The sequence below is a fragment of the Mixophyes fleayi genome, chromosome 2 (genome assembly GCF_038048845.1).
Source record: "Mixophyes fleayi isolate aMixFle1 chromosome 2, aMixFle1.hap1, whole genome shotgun sequence".
Lineage (NCBI taxonomy): Eukaryota > Metazoa > Chordata > Amphibia > Anura > Limnodynastidae > Mixophyes > Mixophyes fleayi.
Window position 1 is genome coordinate 59,686,596 of NC_134403.1, and position 19,792 is coordinate 59,706,387.

At 40.7% G+C, this 19,792-nt stretch overlaps 1 protein-coding gene across 2 annotated transcripts in view; it reads left to right on the forward strand.

The window, feature by feature from the left end:
- INTS6 (integrator complex subunit 6) overlaps nt 1-19,792 on the forward strand; it is a 37,724-nt gene that overhangs the window by 13,330 nt on the left and 4,602 nt on the right. For both annotated transcript variants that reach the window (XM_075199068.1, XM_075199069.1), the window contains exons 4-14: nt 3,907-3,996; nt 4,686-4,869; nt 11,336-11,455; nt 12,909-13,063; nt 14,397-14,549; nt 15,652-15,784; nt 16,234-16,328; nt 16,418-16,528; nt 17,023-17,238; nt 17,314-17,440; nt 18,554-18,696. In XM_075199068.1, the coding sequence (XP_075055169.1) occupies nt 3,907-3,996; nt 4,686-4,869; nt 11,336-11,455; nt 12,909-13,063; nt 14,397-14,549; nt 15,652-15,784; nt 16,234-16,328; nt 16,418-16,528; nt 17,023-17,238; nt 17,314-17,440; nt 18,554-18,696 (1,527 nt within the window). The remainder of the gene's footprint in view (nt 1-3,906; nt 3,997-4,685; nt 4,870-11,335; nt 11,456-12,908; nt 13,064-14,396; nt 14,550-15,651; nt 15,785-16,233; nt 16,329-16,417; nt 16,529-17,022; nt 17,239-17,313; nt 17,441-18,553; nt 18,697-19,792) is intronic.

A 19,792-nucleotide genomic window follows, 5' to 3' on the forward strand; every position in this document is an offset into this window, starting at 1 on the left:
TGTTAACTACATAAATGGTACACTTTCAAGGTGTTCTCCTTGGTATTTTGCTAGCTGCTTCTTCTACATGAAATGTGGAGTGTTTCCAAAACCAAAAATACTAGTGTAGGTCACATGAGCTGCTTCAGTTTATCAGAACTAATCTGTGTACAAAATAGTCCAAGGTCACATGGTATATTTGCCTCTGATTGGTTGCACTGCTCTATATTCAGTAGGAGATGAATGCAGCTTAAGGTGTGGCTGGTGATGGCTCAAAGTCCTGATCTATTGCTCACTATGAGGAAAGCATTAAGATACCATTTATTAAACCAGTACAAATGATGAAATTGCATGTGTTCTGCAATATGTAGGGAAATTAACCAAATTTGCAAATCAAATGTTTGCTAAAGCTCCAAATATAGCACATCAAATGAATGAATACAAACTACATTTAAGGCAGGCCTGGACAAATAACATGCAAAGCTGGGAGATTGTTTCGGGAGCTAGCATTTTTGGAATTTTAAACTAGTCACTAGAAAATAGGGAGTTGGGGTCACTATGCTTATTGGTGTGTGAAGCTATGCAAAATATACCCATTGCACACTATACAAACTCAGCAGATCATACTTGGCTCATCATAATTCTGGTCAGTTTACTACCAGCCATGTGCAGTAATGCACTGTCCTTCCCACAACTGATATAATAGCTGTGTTCTAGAACACTGCATGGGAGGTGTAGAAGTGGGAGACTGTTCTAAATGATGCACAGTAGAGCGTGGGGGTGGTATTCTGTAGGGAGGTCAGAGCATGCTTCGGTCTGACTAGATTGTGACTATGAAATGCGGAATGGAGTTGGATATGGCCAGCTCAGTGTTCGACAAATGGCTGCCTCCACTGTATCTAGGCAACAAGTGCACTTTACTTTTTAACTGTACATGCACCCTCTCTCAAATCTGTTTTTACATATTAGGACATAATTGACATAATCTTGTCTAAGGCCTAAAATTTGATGGCTAACGTGACAAGTAATCGAAAACAAATTTTACCTTGTCAATATGAAACAGTCATGTGTGAAAAGACAAGTACATCCCATCATTCAGTAACTTGTCAAGGTATTGCTGGTAAAGGTAGATCTACAGCCGTTTTCTCTAAAAGTTCATCAGTCACAATTCATATTTAATGAGTTTTGAGCCACCTTCCAGCTCTGGAGAAAACTGCAAGGGGCAAACACCAGAGCTCCAGTGAAAGGTGTCTTGAAAGAGGAGAATTTAATAATAATCAATCTGGAAGTGTAACGTAAAGATCCCGCCACCGTGTCTGTGTGGAGTTTGAGGTCTGGCCTTTGACTTGGCCATTCCAAAGCCTTGGTTGGTTCTTTTTCAGCCATTCAGTTATAGATTGTCCTCCAATCTTGGCCAAGTTTCAGATACCCTCTTGAAAAATTTAGTTTAGACAGCTGTTCATGTTGGTCTCATTGATTGCAAGGCATTGAGGTTCCATGTCTTCAAAAGAATCCCAAGTTCTCAAACCTCCATCACTGTGATTAACAGTTGGTATGAGGTTTTTGTGCTATGCCATTAACATGGCGGTGTAACTTCATAGGTCTCATTGACATTGTTCCGTAGTCATGTTGTGCTCTGTATCTTTCCATGAAAACCATAATTGTTTTCTTATGGCCATGGGCTTTAACATTTTATTTTGACAAAAGCTTGGAGACCCTGGATGTAGCTTTTGGGTCCATTGCCATGTCTCAGAGCATTGTATGGTCTGATGTTTGGGTGTGTATGCTGGAATGCCAACTTCTGGCAAGATTGGCAAATGTTTTCAGTTTTCTCTTTGTAAGTAGTTTTAGTAAGTGTAGAATAATATACTTTAACTTTGTTTGAAAATGGGCTTGAGCAGTAACAATTTCTCTTAGATCACTGCAGCTGCCTTTTCTTGGCACTGAGTTAACACAGCCGTGAATGCTACAGACAGGACTGTCAAAGGTTCTACTTCTATGTGGTAGCACTTCCTGATGATCTTAAAATTACAGGCCCTTGTTTAGCAGCACCAGGCAAATTACTGCCTTTATTGAATCCATATGGGTTCTTCATATTAGCAGTTTTTATTTGTCATTTATTACACCGTAATATAAGCCATGTGCTATTTGTCACATGATAGTAGATTTATCAAATGTAGGAGAGCGCATGATCTATGAAGTTAAAATTATTGATGAAATAGTTAAAATTACTTAATGGTCAGTTAACTCCCCTTGCAATCTATTTCTCCAAACTTGTTTGTCTCAGATATTTTATTGCTATAGTTACACAGCATGGATATGATAATCAAATGTTATGTCAAATTTAAAGGATGGTCAATTGCTTATATGAGAACTTTTGGGGGGGAAATACATAGACTTGCCAACAGATCAGACTTTGAGGTAGCTTCTGGCTTCCACTGAGCTGCATAGCAAATGCACATTGTCAAATATATTTGAATACAAGGTATTTAGGTAGATTAAGTTTGTATGTCTACTACAGAATGCAGTGCTATTTTCAGCCTGCAGATGTCTGTGTAGGTGTCTTTCAAAATTATTTCAGGCTATTCGAACTTTTTTTAATGCCTAGAATTCATATGATGCAGTAATAACCAATGCTGCTTCAATAAAAGTGTTTATTTGGTGAACCTTGAACTGAATTTCCTTGACCAGCAGTTTGCACCTTTATTTTAAACATGTTATGGACTAATTTTGTGTTCTGTAGTTAGAAAATGCATTTACATATTAAATGATCTTGTATATCTGTCTAAGTAGCCATTCATGACTATACTGCAAGCATTCCTGTATGTTCTGGGAATGTGTAGCCTTTAATAATGACTGAAATATGAGGTTGCTTTGTATAAAACATCCTGCTAGTAAGTCTAAATGGTATGAAGCGGTTTCAATATCTTATGACTGAGGATTTTCTAGATTAAGAATTGCTTGCATCCAGTCTTTGTACATGATGGTTATTGAATGTCCTATGGCTGATCGAAGATGGAGAAATAGGTCACACATCATTCTGGCATTTTAGGGAAGCTTTAGACATCTGAATATTGTGAAGTTTTGTAGCCTTTAAACACTAAACATTGTGTTGTGAAGTGATTTCATAGACCATGAAGCACAGTAGCATTGTGGTATGTTGCCACAAGTTTATAAAAAGGTTTGTGTGTCTAAGCAATGGATGTGCTTACGAAAGTGTTCAACTTTTCTTGGGAAGACATTGATGTAACATTTACCATAGTTGGCATTCCTCCTTTTTGTGTATTTGATGGGGCTTGTCTTTCCCTCATAGACACTGTATAATAAACTGTGTACATAAGAAAACAAAGTTGCTGCTATAACATCCTTATCTTAAAGGTTTTTATGTTTAGAGTCACAAAACAGTATGAGTCACTGGTCTAGCCTTGTAGTACAAGCGTACAAGCATACAACACATGTGGCACTTTAAGAGATGTAGTTGTCCTGAACATCCTAATCTGTAGTAGACTTGGCAGAACTGGCAGTTTGGAGAGCCGAATGATTGAGTGTAGAGTAGGCCCATGTTACCCTTTTGGGCACATACAGGTGTTATCAGCATATTCTGTGGTGATGGATTAATTCTTATAACAATTTGATAGTTCAGTAGGATACATTTGGAGCGCTTGAATGTCCCAAATGTTTGCCAGTTGACCAGTACTTTAAACTGCATGTAACTGCTGTCTGTTATAACATTTTGTATTTGTAGTATAGAACTTTCCACCCACTGTAGAATCTAAAACTCTTCAGCTATTTGACTTTCTTAGTTGTGGAAGGTTACAGTGTGCCTCTTGTTACAGTTTCTCATAGTAAGAGTACTTTATGCTAAGGTGCCAGGGGAGTGATACATATGCTAATCTAACCTCAATCCCTTAATCTTTGCTCCCACAGGGAAGAAATCCATTTTTCTTGGAGCCTTCCATCATTATTGCAATAACTGATGGCAGTAAATTGACAGCTTCCAGTGGCGTGCAGGATGAAGTAAGGACCTTTTACTTGTTTGTGCCATAGCCTGAATTATAGGGATGTTTGGTTACAATGTAATGTGTGCAGATCAGGTTACTTGTATGCAACACATTATAGCACAAAACACTTTGACAACCTCCCCTCTCCTCTACTTAATGTATGCTGCTCTATCCCAAAGCAGGAACACCAATGTGCTGATCTACCTTAATCTGACTAAATCCTCTGATATGGTAATTTTGTATAACCTGAACAACCAGGGCGAGTGGTTAGGTTGTAATGCTACTTGACTATCCTCCCATAAAAAGAGATAAACATTTGTATACTTGTCTTTCTACTATTTCCTCCTCACTGGAATGTATACAACCCACATCAGTTTATGGTCAGACCTGGACTCCTTTTCCCTGTAACTTCTACTTTAGGTGTTACGAAGTAGATGGACAACTAGTATATCTGGCCACAAAGGGTAGACTTATATATCCCTGCCATCACAAAAAATAGCTTCAAATGGACTACGTTCCCTACTGCCTCCAAATATATTCCTATTCTTTGAGGACTGACGGCAAACTGTATTGCATGAGTTTGCTTTGATAGAACTTCATTGTATGATAAAGAGCTACTGTATGTTATTTTGAACTATTCATATGTTTATGTATGTAAAACTGTTTTTTTTTTTTTTTTTCTTCTATTTATCTGTTTTCTCTTAGCTTCATCTGCCCTTAAATTCTCCACTACCAGGAAGTGAGCTAACCAAGGAGCCTTTTCGTTGGGATCAGCGACTCTTTGCATTAGTCCTTCGGCTTCCTGGTGCAACGTCTGTCGAGCAGGACTTGATGAGCTCTGTTCAGATCGATGAGTCCTGTATCACTCCCATGTGCGATGTCACAGGAGGTCAGTGTGTCTCTCTTGGTTTGTCCCTGGAACAATTTTTTTTTTTTTTTTTTTAAATTACAAAAAAACATTAGTAGCATCTGTCCGTAAGCACTTTATATTATGCCCTAAAATGCTGCTTTACAGAACATTATCTGATATTTTTTTAAAATAGTGTGTGGGGGTTTTTTTTTTTTTTTTAAACAAGCTGATTAATGGTCAAGAAAACAAGGTAACAGTCTGAATGCAGTGCAGCAGAATATTAAAATTCGCATTGATAGGGGAGAGGAAAGCATTCAGAGCAAACAGCAGTAAGTCAGAATGATGGGGTTTTTTTTTTTTTTTTTAAGATTAAAGTAAAAAGGAGCAAAGGAAGACCGACAGGACCAAAGCGAGGGAGAAAAAAGAGCGAAGGAGAAGGGGGGGAGGCAGTGTGGCAGGAACCGCCAGTGGGGTGGAGAGACTGGGGAGGCGGTTGGAGGGGCAGGAGGGGTAATGCATGTGCTGAGAGAAGGGAGAGCGGTATTGAAAATAGGACAACCAAGGGCCCCACATCGTATTGAAAGTTTTAGAGGAGGAGTTATTTCCAAGCATAAATTCTGTGCGGCGAATATGCCATATTCTGGTAATTACAGTGGGGAGAGAGGGGGTGAGCATTGTTTCCATTTGTCAGGTGGCTGCAGAGATAATGTGGCAGGTCAGTTTCTTCTGTTTGGTAGCCGAGGGGAATCCCAAAGGCAGGAGAAATAATTGAGTTCGAGTAGGAGGTTAACCTGAATGATGAACTCTGAGAGACTTAACAATCTGCCAAAGCTGAATTTGTTTTGGGCAATCCAACCATAAATGAAGAAACAAGCCTACGTCATAAATGCCAGCATCTGTCAGAGGAGTTGGGCAACATCTTATGGAGACGGGTATAGACATAGTACCATCAAAACAGGAGTTTCTATAAATTTTATATTAGACAAACACAAATTGAGCTGGAGACTGCGTTCTCTCGAATTTCGGATCTGTCCTCATTGCAAGAGCGTTTCCCAGGTCATGTTCCCAAGCCTTGTCACATTCAGGGGACGGGGACAATCTGGAAGGTCAGTTCAGAGTTGATGGTGGAGGTGGGGCCAGGTTTTGATGCTTAGTGCAGTCACAGTGCCTCAATGGTAGTAAGGGAATGGGAGGTTAAATGAGGTTTAACTGTAGAGTGAAAGTCATGGATTTGCAGATACTGGGGAAGAATAACTGGGTATGCATTTGGCACGTAAATGTCAGTGAATTGGGGAGACAGGGTGCTACGAGTAAGTGCATTCAGAAATTTGACACCACTGCCAAGGAGAGAGAACGCAGAAGGTAACAGTCCTGGAGAGTTAAAAAGGGGGACTACTAGGGGAAGTGTGCGTAGAAAAGCCATATAATCTAGAAGTTGAATCCCAGATAGCCAGGGAGTGTGATACTGTGGGATGGGACAGAACCTTCTTCGGGCGGTGCACCCTTGGGAGCCAGAGGAGGGAAGTGGGGGAGAGTAGGCCCAGGCCTTCTACCTTGAGACACTCAGACCTTGGACTACACAGGACCGTTCCAAAGGACACATTGGAGCAGATTCAGTTCTTAAAATTGTTGCGTAGTGTCCCCGAACGGCTGCATGACACTACGTAGCGTTTTTTGTTTTGTTTTTGTTTTTTGTCAAAGTAGCGCTCCCTTTTGCTTGCACCCCATTGAGGAGTGCACAAAAATAAGTATTTTTACCGTATAAACGTGAGCGCATCGCGGATAATTGAATCTGCCCCATTGAGCGAAATGCTCCCAGAGGTAGTATTGTTAAAAATGTGGGATTCTCAGTCCAGCACCTTGGACCTCTGAAGCACCCAGAGCCATATGCGTGGACGTCTGCCCGCCCTGATGAATTTGGATTTTTCATATTGGAGGAATTTGAAGACTTAGGCAGGTATTTGTATGTTAGAAATGGTGTTCAGCGCTCCCTATTGTATCTTGATCAGTGGACGAGCAGCCACCTGGGAGTAGGGGGATGATAGGGATAGCTCAACCCTAAGTTAATAATAGGTAAAAGTCCCCTATTACAAGGTCCGTTTTAAGTTTTCTCCGCTGGAACCTACTGTCGGCTGACAGACCATAAGGAGATTTGTGCACTTTCCGTTTTTGGCACAGTACTGGCTGCAATCGTTTCTTTGGCATGAAAGTGGACTATTAGCCCTATCAAAAACTTGTGTTATTCATGGTCCATGTTGATCTATCTGGGATTGACACGGATATTGCTAGCCTCTTGGATGGTACATAAAATACTTATGTGTTGTTTTTAATTTATTTTACTGTGTCAGTGTAAATACATTGTAGGGCTGTTTGTTTCACTGCCCTAAATAAATCTGTTTATTGCTATCATTTACTGTACCCTCTTTTTCAAGCGCCCAGGGAGTCACTGTTGAAATAGGTATTTGTATGTGGAGGGTTTGAAGAGATGTAAAAATAAACGTACTCTCACGGTCATTATAACATTAATACGACCTATCCAGGAGATTAACTGGTGATACCAAGAGGTGAGGTCTGATTTCATGTTTGATATGGTGCGGGGGAAATTGGCCTGAAAGAGTTGATGGGTTTTTGGTCAGATAGATGCCCAAGTATTTAATTTTTCTATAGGTGCCAGTTAAATGGGAACGGGAGAGATAAACTTGATTTATCCGTCTGGAAATGTAGAAGTCTAGGGTCTCTGTTTTGGCTGGGTTTATCTTATGGCCATTTCTCTGGCTACAAGCGTCTAATTCGAAAAAGGAGAGGTTATCGGGTTGGAGAGGCTAATGAGAATGTCCTTCACGTAGAGCGAAATCTTATTCTCCGTGGATCCGACCTTGATGCCCAAGATGGCTGTATTGGCGCATATCGACTAGCGGCTTTTTTTAAATAGTTTTAATCTAAAAGTTTTTAAGCATTATGCTGATTAAGTGCAGGAGAAAATACCAGTTTAATACAGGGTAGTTGACTTCAGCCATGGTTGCAGATTCAAGCTTGTTTGTATACTATAATTTTGCTTCTACAGTGTTCATATGGGTATTACTCCTAGCAATACTTTGTGCAATCTTCTCAATTCTTCCAATGTGGCAAGTTGAAGTCCAGCCAATGATATGGCGCCCATTAACAGATAATAGAGAGTATAACTCTCTATTATCTGCTGTTATCTCAGCTAAGCTCCCCAGGCAGCAGAGTCTGAAAAATGCATCGTTCAGGGCAATGTTCATGATGCTGCTAGGTAAATTCAATAATTTGCTAGCTGTGGCTATGGGTTGGGAGTACTCTCCCCCCACTGGGACCCTGCTTGCAGTGCTTGCTGTCTGTGTAGAATTTATTGATAAGTCTGTATCCAGTGTGTTGGGATCAGTGTGGAACAGAGAACAAGTGGAGTGCTGCCACGGGTGAGTACTCGTAGAACTGTGTCCCTGGTTAGGAGAGGTGCTTTTAATGCCGTTTAATAACTAGCTTAATTTGAAGGAGGATGATCCCGTGTTATTTTATGAGCGAATCCATTCTAGGGCTTGGTACTAGTTGTTTGGTAGCACTGGGTCAAAGTACTCTTACAATGTTACATGCACTGTATACACTATGGGCAGATTAGAACAATGCAGGGCGCACATCATTCGTTAGTACGGTAATTTTAATGCAGATTTTTGCTTGCGGCTAAGAGCTGCAAGCAAAAATCAGTGCAGTAATTTCAACGCTAACGATAACAATACGCATCTATTAGCGTAGTAATGGTAATGATGCACGGCCTGTATTGTTCCAAAGACAAGTTGAATCTGCCCCTATATGTATTAAGGTTCTGCCTTTTTTCTTTTCTTTTTTTTTTTGCCCCCCTTTTCGGTTTCTTTAATATTTTGCTATGATTTTAAGATTATGATGGACCCTTATTTGTAAAGGACAAGCCTGCAGGACTGAGTGTGTGTTGCCCTGTATTATATATGAGAAGGCAAAGGAAATGTTATAGAATTGGACATTCTTCATGGGTAATAGTTTGCTGCAGCATACATTTCTGCTATTTAACAGGCAGGGAATTATGACTGCCCATCTGTCTGTACATATGTCTTAAGGTTTAGTTTTTAACAAACCTATTGCCAATATTTTAGGAAACCTTATTTGTTTTGCTAAATTTCAAAGTATAAAGTAATTGTTTGTACCGCCAAACATCCAAAGCATTGGTCCTGCATAGATCTCATGATTAGTCTTGAATTGTGTGGATTTCATGATTCTGAAATGGAAGTTTGCTGTGCATCTACCAGTACATTTAAGGATAGATTAAGCAGATTTTGTATTTCATCCTGATGGAAGTCGGGTTTTTTTGTTGTTTTTTTTTTTAATGCAAAATTATGATAGTGTAGGTAATTCTGGAAATCCGTAGTGAGTGTCTCAGAAGATCTGATACTGCTGCATCGCAAAAACTTTGTGCTGTACATATTTTTTTTTCCTTAGACTTGGCTAGGCTGTCTGCAATTTGTAGAATGAGACATGATTCTTTCCTATATACTTTAGATGTACCTTGTATTGTACCTATTCTAATTCTAGGGAGATCCTGTACGGAGGGAGTGTAATTTTGCTTTGTCCCAAGAAATATCCATCGTCCTGCCTCCAGTTCTGTAGGTTTGCATAAACCCGTTTTCTGTCATGCTCTACCAGTTTTGCCACACCATAGTGTCTTAACCTATAGGTTTCGGACATTGGCTGTACCTGCTGTGTCTAGTGGCTAAGTAAACTAAACAAAACGCTTTCCGCCATGGGGATTGTGACTGGGTCCCTTCCAGAGGTAATCCCTCCTTGTAAGTAGGCTGCCGACTGGAGAAAGGGGTAAGGGGGAGCATTGGCAATTGAGTGTCCATTAGTATATGTCCTCATCTGGCAATGTGGCATTGCGCCCCTCTTTGACAACAGCTGAATGGAGAGACTGAATGTGAGGTACTGATATTGTTGCTTTTTATAGAGATTCTATGACTTCTAGAAAACTCTACAAAAAATGTTTTCTTTTGTATAATGTATTAAACAGTGGTGTTTGTGGACATACACAGACCCCACAGTTACAATTACTGTTGCCAGTAATACCCTCCCCATACCTCCCTGTCCACCAGCCCTAGCTGTCAGTGCTACACCTAGTTTTGCCTCTAGGTGTCACCAGACAAACCGTTCTAAAACTCTCACCTTCCCCTTTACGTAGGGATCTGTATCATCTCCCATTTGTTATATCTCGAGTTTACTGCACAGTGGCCACTCATGACCCTGCCCGTGCTATTTTATATTTTCCAACTGGTAAACAGGGGAGTGGTAGGTCCCGCGATGCAATATGGAAATAAAAATCTGATTCAGTGTTCGCTTTGCAGTAAAGCAGATGTTTGTGCACAGCAGAACTTCTTAAAAGGCTGAATTGGTGCATTTGCTTCTCTCTCCTGTTTACTGGGAAAAAAAAAACAGAACACCGCAATATTGTGACAATTGGACAATATCAGAAAGGAGCAGCACTTGATTGGCTAGTTGGGGCTTATGTCTAACAAGGTTACATCCTTCACATGTTCAGCACCTTGAAGTGGTCCACGGCAGTGATTCCCTGGGAAGAACGAGCTGCATCAGGCAGCTCTACCAGACATGCCCATACTGATTTATCCTCAGACAAGGGGGGGGCTGCCAGCACTGCCATTAAACAATGTCCCTGAAATCACTTTACAAATGCAACACCATTACAATGTAGTGGTAGAGCCACTAGTGTCCTGTTTTGTAAAGAACACTTAATCCTAATACTGCATCACAAATATCTCTAAAAAGCATATACATTTTAAGCGAGTGCTCAACAGGTGTTTGGTACGGAGTATGTTGTATAAAATTGTGACCTAGTTAGAAATTATTTTGCTATAGGTAAACATGTTTGTGTAACTGAAGGAGATGGAGGGTTCAAAATTGTGTGCATGTATAGGTCTATTTACATTATCTTTCTCACAAGTCATGTCTGCATATAAAACAAAAAACCTTTAAAGCTGATCTATGACCATAAAGTCAGCATGGATATGGTATGGTGATTTATACACATATCCTAATAGTATATAAATATTGGTTCCTGATGTGGCTTGACTCCTTATAGTGAGCTGCTTGTAATCAGCACTTACAGCACTGTGACCCGCTCTACTGTAATATAATGTATTCCATTGAGACGTTAGTGCTTTTTACAGCTTCCTAGAACACTGCAGGCTGCATCTAAGTTACTTGTGACGTCCTGTGTTTACAGTTGATTGCTGTCCACACAGCTTCTTTTCAGCACTTGCCTGTTGCATTTTAAGTTGACAGTAACCTCTGCCTCGTGACACCACCTATGGGGTCTGTACTCAACATAGGTAAATGCATAATAAATTGGTTGGAAGCTTGCATTGGAGACTTGCACATTCTTTCTGAAAAAAAAATGTAATTTGATTAGTGGCTTTTTAACATCTCACCTTTTCTTGTTTGCCAGGTCGGTCATATTGTGTTTTCTCGCAGCGAATGTTGAATCAGTGCCTGGAGTCATTGGTGCAAAAAGTTCAAAGTGGGGTAGTCATCAACTTCGAAAAATCTGGCCCGGATCCTCCTGAAGGTAACAGCATTATTTTATGGTCCCCACATAACTTATTAATTCCTTGTTTAATAACAGTGCGTTTAGCATGGTCTCTAAAAGGAAGAGTTCTATACTTCTTTAACAGCACATTGCTTTAAAGCTGTCTTTTTACCCCAGTTGTTGTGCAGGTTGTTACCTTCATCCTTGTAAACGAAAATGACACTTTCCAGAATGTTTTTTATATAATACAGTTTATAGAGAGATCCAAGATCTATACTCTGCATGAGCTGCATGTCTGGATACAGGGACGTTCATTTATGCTGATGCTTACACTACAGAAATACAAAGCGCATTTGTAGAGCAGTTTGAGATCTGCTATGTTGCTGTGGCTCCTGTATTATGCAGTGCCAAATTAACAGACTCCCACCGCTACTGTTAGATCATGTTACACATTTTGTGCCTCTGAAGACTGCATACAAATCTGCTGCAGTGGAGCTGTACTGCCAACAATCTTAAGTTACCATGGAGATTCAGCACTCTTTATGAACCTCAAACAATGGGTTTCCCAACCTGTAATCAATGACGCTCACATAAACAAGAGATTTTCAGACCCAGGTTGTAGGGTTTGGGTATTCTCAGACTTCAATTTTTGTCCTGTTGTCAGGGTTGAAATATAAATAATATGGTACTTGAATTGGAGCTTCATGTCCTGTGTCTGGCACAAATCTCCACTTGTCCTTTGTCTTGTGTATCGCTGCACTTTCTCTGACTGTGTAACAATGTCAAGTTGCTGCATCCTGCTTGGCTTAGATTGGCAAAAGTAACAAGTTGTCAGGAACATTACTGTTCTCACTTAGTACTGTTACTTGTCACTAGTCTTCAAATGGATTTAGGAAGGTTTTGTAAGGAAAAGCCTATAAAATCACCACCACAAGACACATCAACATTTGGGACTTCAGAGTTTTTTTTTATCCAATATAAATCTCTACAATGTTTAAAAAATCATTAGTATCACAATTAATGATCCTTGGTGGAGCTTTAAATGTGAAAACTCCTAGGTAACCATTTACGACTGAGTAGGGTTGTATCCACGTTTTATACTCTCTTAATTGGCTTTTGTGCTGATTGTTGTTTTACCAGACTGTTTGAATTGTTTTGCTGGATTTAACTAATCCATTCTTCTCTGCATGAATCTCTCCTGACTTATTGAAAGCCGCCCTTCAATCTGGAGTGATAACTGGTTGAGCAGACTCTTCTTTCTTTTCTATTATATTCTCTTGGCTGACTTGCCTGTATGTGTTAACTATAGAGCTGCCCAAGACTTACATATATTACCTCCTTAATGAGGTGTACTACTTTGTGTCTGTTTTACAGTACTTAATATTGTCGTTACCTTTTATTTTTACTAATAAATATTTAGTTTGTCTGTATTTCTGATACTAGCTTGTGCCAAATATTTTTCCTTTTTTAATAATGCATATTTAATTTCTAGATGGAATTACTGATACCATCAAACTAAATGGAGCCCAGCCTTGGCACAGCTGTCGGAAATTAATCTATGTTAGACCAAATCCCAAAACGGGGGTCCCTTTAGGTCATTGGCCTGTTCCAGAATCTTTCTGGCCGGATCAGAATTCCCCAACTCTGGTAAGTACAGAAGCAGGGCCTGATCACCCAGTAGGCTGACCAGGCTGGAGCCAGGGGGGGGCACAGCATTTTTGTTTTTTTTATAAATGTGGCAGCTGGCGTCATCGGGACCGCCCCTGGTCTAAAGGAGCACTCCCAACTGTCACGATCACATGACAGGCAGTCTGGTAGCGATCGCTGCTAGTTGCCTGTCAGTGTGGCCGCGGGCGCGTCTTACTCTGGTCACGTGAGATCAGGACTTCCACATCTCGCGTGACCAGAGTAAGAAGCGCCCACGGCCACACTGACAGGCAGCTAGCAGCGATCGCTGCCAGACTTCCTGTCATACACAGCGCTGAAGAAAAGGACTCCACAGCAGGTAAGCCCGTTCTAATGTTTGGGGGGAGGGGTGGCTGGAGGGGGGTGGGGGGGGGAGCTCTACGGCTGAAATAGCCTAGGGCGGCGGAACCCTTAATCGGGACCTGTACAGAAGTGATATCTGTTTTACAGCTAGTATTGTGCCGTGTAGATAATCTCCAGGTTGGCAGACTTCTAATTCAAGTGATTTATGATAAATTGTGTAAACATTTGAGGCCTATAGATCTAAACATGTCTGCAAATGCTCAGCAGGACCAACAACTTCACATTCTTGCACAGTCAGTTGGTAAATGGGGAAGACTGTAATTACTAGATGGGTTATTCAGAGAAAATTAATGATCTTCACACACCTGTTCTCAGTATTTAAATGATATTTATCTCAAGTCAATTTTAAGTAATAAACCAATACTTTTTTTAAAGGGTATTTCTGGTTGGGACAGGTAGACCATGTAGAAACCTTTCTGAATCTTTTCAGAACTGAAGATACCTGGAATAGAACTTGTGAGGGAGGACAACTGTATTTCTATGCACATTTAGTTGTCTACTAAACTAGAGGCAGGACATAATTATGACTTATCAATAAACTATATTGTTTTTTATATATAAATGGCAAATGGTTGGACCTTAATATTGTGTTGTCTCCCTAGCTGCAATGACAGCTGTACCCTGCTACTCCAGTAGACTGTAAGCTCTTGTATGCAGTCTACCTATTTTATATGCTGGCTTTAAATTCTGAATTGCCAGGTGCCTGCAAGTATTTGAATGTAAAGTTATTTGCAGCTGGCAGGTTTATCTGCACCAGTCGCCCACATAAGACATGAATACTACAAAAGCACTGACTACTGGACCTAACTCCAGTTTGTTTCATTTTAGATGCTCCCCTTTTATAAAGTGACAGGAACTTGGTATTAATTTGTGCTGCCTCAGAGCAGTGATGCTGTAGTTGAACTTTTGCCTTGTTGTTTTCAATCAACAGCCCCCCAGGACTGCTCATCCCATTGTGAAGTTCTCCTGCACCAACTCTGAGCCAATGGTCATTGAAAAGTTGCCATTTGACAAGTATGAATTGGAGCCATCACCGCTGACGCAGTATATTCTAGAGAGGAAATCTCCACACACTTGCTGGCCTGTGAGTTCTTACTTGTCGCTATCCACATGTTTTTGCTATAAAATAAACCCTAGTTAATTCCATATCTGAGATGCTTTGTTATATAGTGCTCACTATCGCAAATCATGCATTTTGTTCCATATGATTTGGACACTGCTGTGCTGCAATCAATGGATGACCGTATGATTTTGACTAAGTAAGCAGTATGGCGACTCCCACTCGTGTTCATCCTTTCAGATATGCAGAAAAATGACTATCCTAATGACTGCAGAAAGGTAGAGGAGTATACTCTAAAAATAACAGACTTCTTTGTTTTAAAGTAGAAGTGTTTCTATCCCCTGCCCAGGATTCGTAGGCAGAATGCGCTATCACTTCCCTAGGATTTACTACGCAGTGACCAATGGGTGTCATGAACTCCGTTTCTCCCGTCTCTCCATCTCATCCATGTGTCTGTCTGTCTTCCCCTCCCTTTAGATTGTTCGCTCCTTTGAGCAGGGCTCTCCTACCTCCTGTTTCCATCACTTTTAACTGCGCTCTCCAGCTACTCAGCCCATTTCCTCTCGATCCCGCTGCACTCTGTCTCCTCTTGCTTCTCCGCTCCCCTCAGTGGCTCTTAACCTGTCATCCGTGCCCACCCACTTGGGCCCAAGTTACCTGCCTGTACTGACTTTTCCCCTCCCTCCCTCTCTTTCATGCTGTGCCTGAGCCCCCAGAGTTATAGTGCTTACTGTTACTTGTACTGTGCTGTTTCACCTTGTACTGTGCCATTGTTTGTCCTTGTACGGCGCTACGGATACTTTGTGGCGCCCTATAAATAAAAATTAATAATAATAAATAATGAACATTGGTTCAGCCTGCAAAATGGCTGCTTTTACTATTTGTATGTGATGGGTTCTCGTTAACAGTAAATGTTTAATTATATAATGTTACCATAGAAAACTACTATTGTGCCATGGAGAACTAGATGACAATTTTCCAGTGTATCACAAATGTTTCCTATATGTATATAATATAATCTTAACCTAGACTTCAGTCTAAAACTACCTACCATTTTTGGTTCTCTTCTGTGAAAAGTATATTCGGGGTGTGAGCTCTTGACGCAAACTTTTGTTCCTCTTCCAAGGTGTTTGTGGCAAACAGTGCGAAGTACAGTGAACTTGGCCATCCTTTCGGCTACTTGAAAGCCAGCACTTCCCTAAACTGTGTGAACCTGTTCGTGATGCCTTATAACTATCCTGTGCTGCTCCCGTTACTAGGTAAGTCACAGGTGCCTCTGATGCCTGTTGGTGACCCATTTATACCCGCTCATGTTTCAGGTGCTCTGCACTACAGTTTTCCTTTTTCAATTGCACACAGGATTTACTAATGAAAGTTACATTACATAGGCGCACACACTTTAATAAAAATCTTCAACTTGTTGCTCAAAACCGAGGGCAATCAATCGCCCCACAGTATTTTCTGCTGTGAATGATGGTGTGTTCATGCTATTGGCCTACAGAAAATATGGAGTGCTGTTGCCAAGTAAATATAACCAGATTTTGCCACCTCTCTGTAAATTGGAAGAGTGGATAAACTGTTTGTGGCACTCCTTTAGAATTGAGGCTGATTTGGCCTACAGCGAAATCTATTGAAATTCTCCCTGAAGTGTCGAATATAATGAATAAAAAAAACAAACTAAAATATTAACATTCACTATACTTTGCAGATGACTTATTCAAAGTGCACAAGGCAAAACCATCTCTGAAATGGAGGCAGCTGTTCGAAAACTATTTAAAGGCGATGCCACCGTACTACATTGGAGTATGTATTGTGTATAACTGTTAGTCACCAGTATCAGAAATTAATGTTTTGCAAATAGTTAAGCTCCTGTTACTTCTCTGTTTTTCCAGCCTCTAAAGAAAGCCTTAAGAATGATGGCGGCTCCGAACCTCATACCAGAACAATTGGAATATGGGCTGAGTTACAGCATTGTCTCCTACCTCAAAAAACTTAGCCAGCAGGTACAGTGTAACGTGTTATCAGAGCTCGTGTTCTGCGTTCACTGCTGATGGAGCCGTCTGTCGGGCACCAGGTTACAGCATGAATGTGCTACTCTGTGTAGTTGACCTAGTTTGGAAAACACTGCAAACCTGATCTGGTGCCTAGCTGGCAGGAGGCTTGCTGGTATTTCAAAACTTGTACACGTCTGTGAACTGAAAGATGGTGATACATTTAGTATTGGGAAAAGGTGCCTGATGATCACATAAAATAATGCACTAGGGATGGCTAAGGGAAGATCGCTCATACTAAACATGGGTGTCATGGGTTAAAATTAGAGCGGATTTGTTTAAAAATCACATTTTTAGCTAATAAGTGGCTTTAATTTATTTTTTGTCAATTTATTTTTGTCTTGTATGCATTTAAACTATGATCATTATTAATGGCTTACAGTCTTCTCATGCATGCCAGGATTACTATTTAATTTTTGCTTCTTGTTTTACCCCACTCACCCCAGGCCAAAATGGAATCTGATCGAGTGATAGGTTCCATAGGGAAAAAATCTCCACAAGAAACTGGTATCAAAGTCAGAAATGGCACAAGTGTACCGTCTCTGGCTATCCGGAAGGATTTTAAGCAACTGCTGCAGGAAATTACAGGGGAAGTGCCGCAGAGACTACTTGATCTAAATGTGAAGGAGTTTGCTGGATTCCAGATAGCGCTGCTGAATAAGGTACGTCTGCCATCACCTATGTGTACTTCCATGGGGTCCACACTTTGTCCTCACTTCAACCTTTTATTTGTGTAGGACCTGAAACCACAGACCTTTAGAAATGCCTATGACATCCCAAGAACGAATCTCTTGGATCACTTGACTCGTATGAGGGCCAATCTTCTGAAGTCATCACGCAAGTTTTTCAGTGGACAAGATGAAGGTGAGAGGGGGGTTCAGGATGTTCATGCCCCCTATAAAGATAATGGCGCACTGGAACTTCCATACCGGTGTATTTGGACTACTGATTCTCTGGCCTTTATCTGTCTCTGCATGACAGGCAGAATAAATGTTGTTGTCTTTTTCATCTTTGCACTGATGGACTCTGAATACGGAGGCTTGCAAGTGCCAGTGAACTGTTGCTCTTGGAGTGGACAAGTATATAAAATATTACCACAATGTGCAAACAATTACTTAAGTACCTTCAACAACTTGTCATAGAGCAGAAGTGGTATCTGAGGACGTAATGTACATCAGCAGCTATCACACAGATCTTCATCCCTTTGTGTAAGGTTTATGCTGGATGTTCCAAATGCCACTTAGATTTTAAAATAGATTAATATATATAAGTAGTGACCTAAAGATGCAAACACTTTACTTTTGATGGCAAGCAATTGCAAGATTCCAGGGCACAAGGATCAACTTTTCTGACACGATTGAAGCAAGGATTTCATGTTGTGTATTTAGATTGCTGGGAGCACACTTTATTATGAACATTCTTGGGTGTACAATAACTTCCAAATACGCCAGAATTTAATGTTTTTGCCCTTACTCTTCAGGGTAAATTAGTACGGTAGACGCAGGTTTCACATCAAGGGCTTAAATGGTTCAGTGATGCACTCGGAATCCACATCCCTCCCCTGTGCATAATGGGAAGCTTAGAGTGGGGGTATCAATAACACTGCTGTCTAGTAGGTTAGGAGTGAATCACTGGAGCCCTCACTGCTAATTCAAGGTAGAATCCCAGACCTTGGGTGTATTGTAGTTTTTCTTGTACTCAACCATGACTACAACTGTGCTGACCTGACAACTACAGGTTCATGACGAACACACAACATATAGGTGTGCTATTTAGAGAAGAAATCCATCCAAACCGGACCACATTCTGCCCAGAGAACCTGTGTGCTGACACCGTGCATTGGTTCCTATTTCTGTTTGATACTAAAAGTACAGTATAGTTTTTCAATTGGTTTCTTATTTTAAAAATAGCTTTATCTACAGTGCATAGTGAGTGTTGGCAGCTGCCAGGCTATGTTATGATTTCATCCCTCCACAGACCAGACGCACAGTATCCCCATCGTTCAGATGGGAAACTACCAGGAATATCTGAGGAATATCCCTTCACCGTTGAGAGAGCTGGATGCCGATCAGCCCAGGAGGCTGCACACTTTTGGAAATCCATTTAAATTGGACAAAAAGGTAACCTGTTCCGTGCTCTGTTTTTGCTTTTCGAATAAATGAAAACTTTAATTGTAAGTAAGAGGGATTACATTAGAACGTGGCAGCAATGGAGAAGTGGAATCTAATAATGCAGTTCCCAATCAAGGCTGGAGAGTCTGAACGACCTGTGCTCATTTTGACAGGTCAGCTTTTCATTAACTCTACCAGCTTGTGCTGCCTAAATGTCTTTTTGTTTTATATAGAACAAGGCACATTGTGTACACTGAGCGGTGCTGTGGATGTATCCTGCCAAGTGTTCACAAAATCCCACAGTAACAGGAGAGGCAATGAGCACATTTAGTATAGTGACAGCCTCGGCTCTGGCTGTCTCTAGTGACTGTATTGGATTACCTCTGGTCTGCTTGTAGAACAGCCAGTGATATCGGTGAGCCAGAGACACACAGGCTGTATATGGTAGGCTTAGGTCTGTGTATGTGGCATTGGGCTATATGGGGTTTACATTCATCTACTGTTCTGGCATAAGACAGGGTATAAGCAGCTGATTTGGCAGTGTATACACTGGTGATGGACCTGTGTGTGAGGGTAGAAGTCTTGTAAGCTGACACAGGAAAGATGAATGCTAATGAAATTTCTCACTGGACAGTGTAGCATGTTCCCAACCAGTGCGTTTGTGTGTGTTAAACCCAGGCTGAATGTGTCACAAGGTTTGGAAAGGCCTTATTTAAAAAAGTTGTGTGAACTATGTGTTAAATGTTAATGAAGGTATTTCACTATGGTTCCGTTAAACTTTATTTACTACCCTAATATTACACTTCTTTTATTACGCGTGTATTACATGTCAGGTGTCCATGGGGAATCTTTGGACTAAGGGCTCCTACTTACACTTGTGCCTAGTAATTTCTGCTCTGTTCACTCTGAATGAGAGTTTAAATAGAGACAGTCTGAGTGTGGACACCAGAATATATAGTAATAAACTGCATTCATGCTTTTCTTCCCATGTCCCTTAATATCCAGGGGTGTGGGTGCTGTGTTCATAGGGATGAATATGAACCTTTAGTAAAAAAAAAAAAGTATACTTGCTACAGAGTAGATTTAACTACTGGTTCAGTTTTGA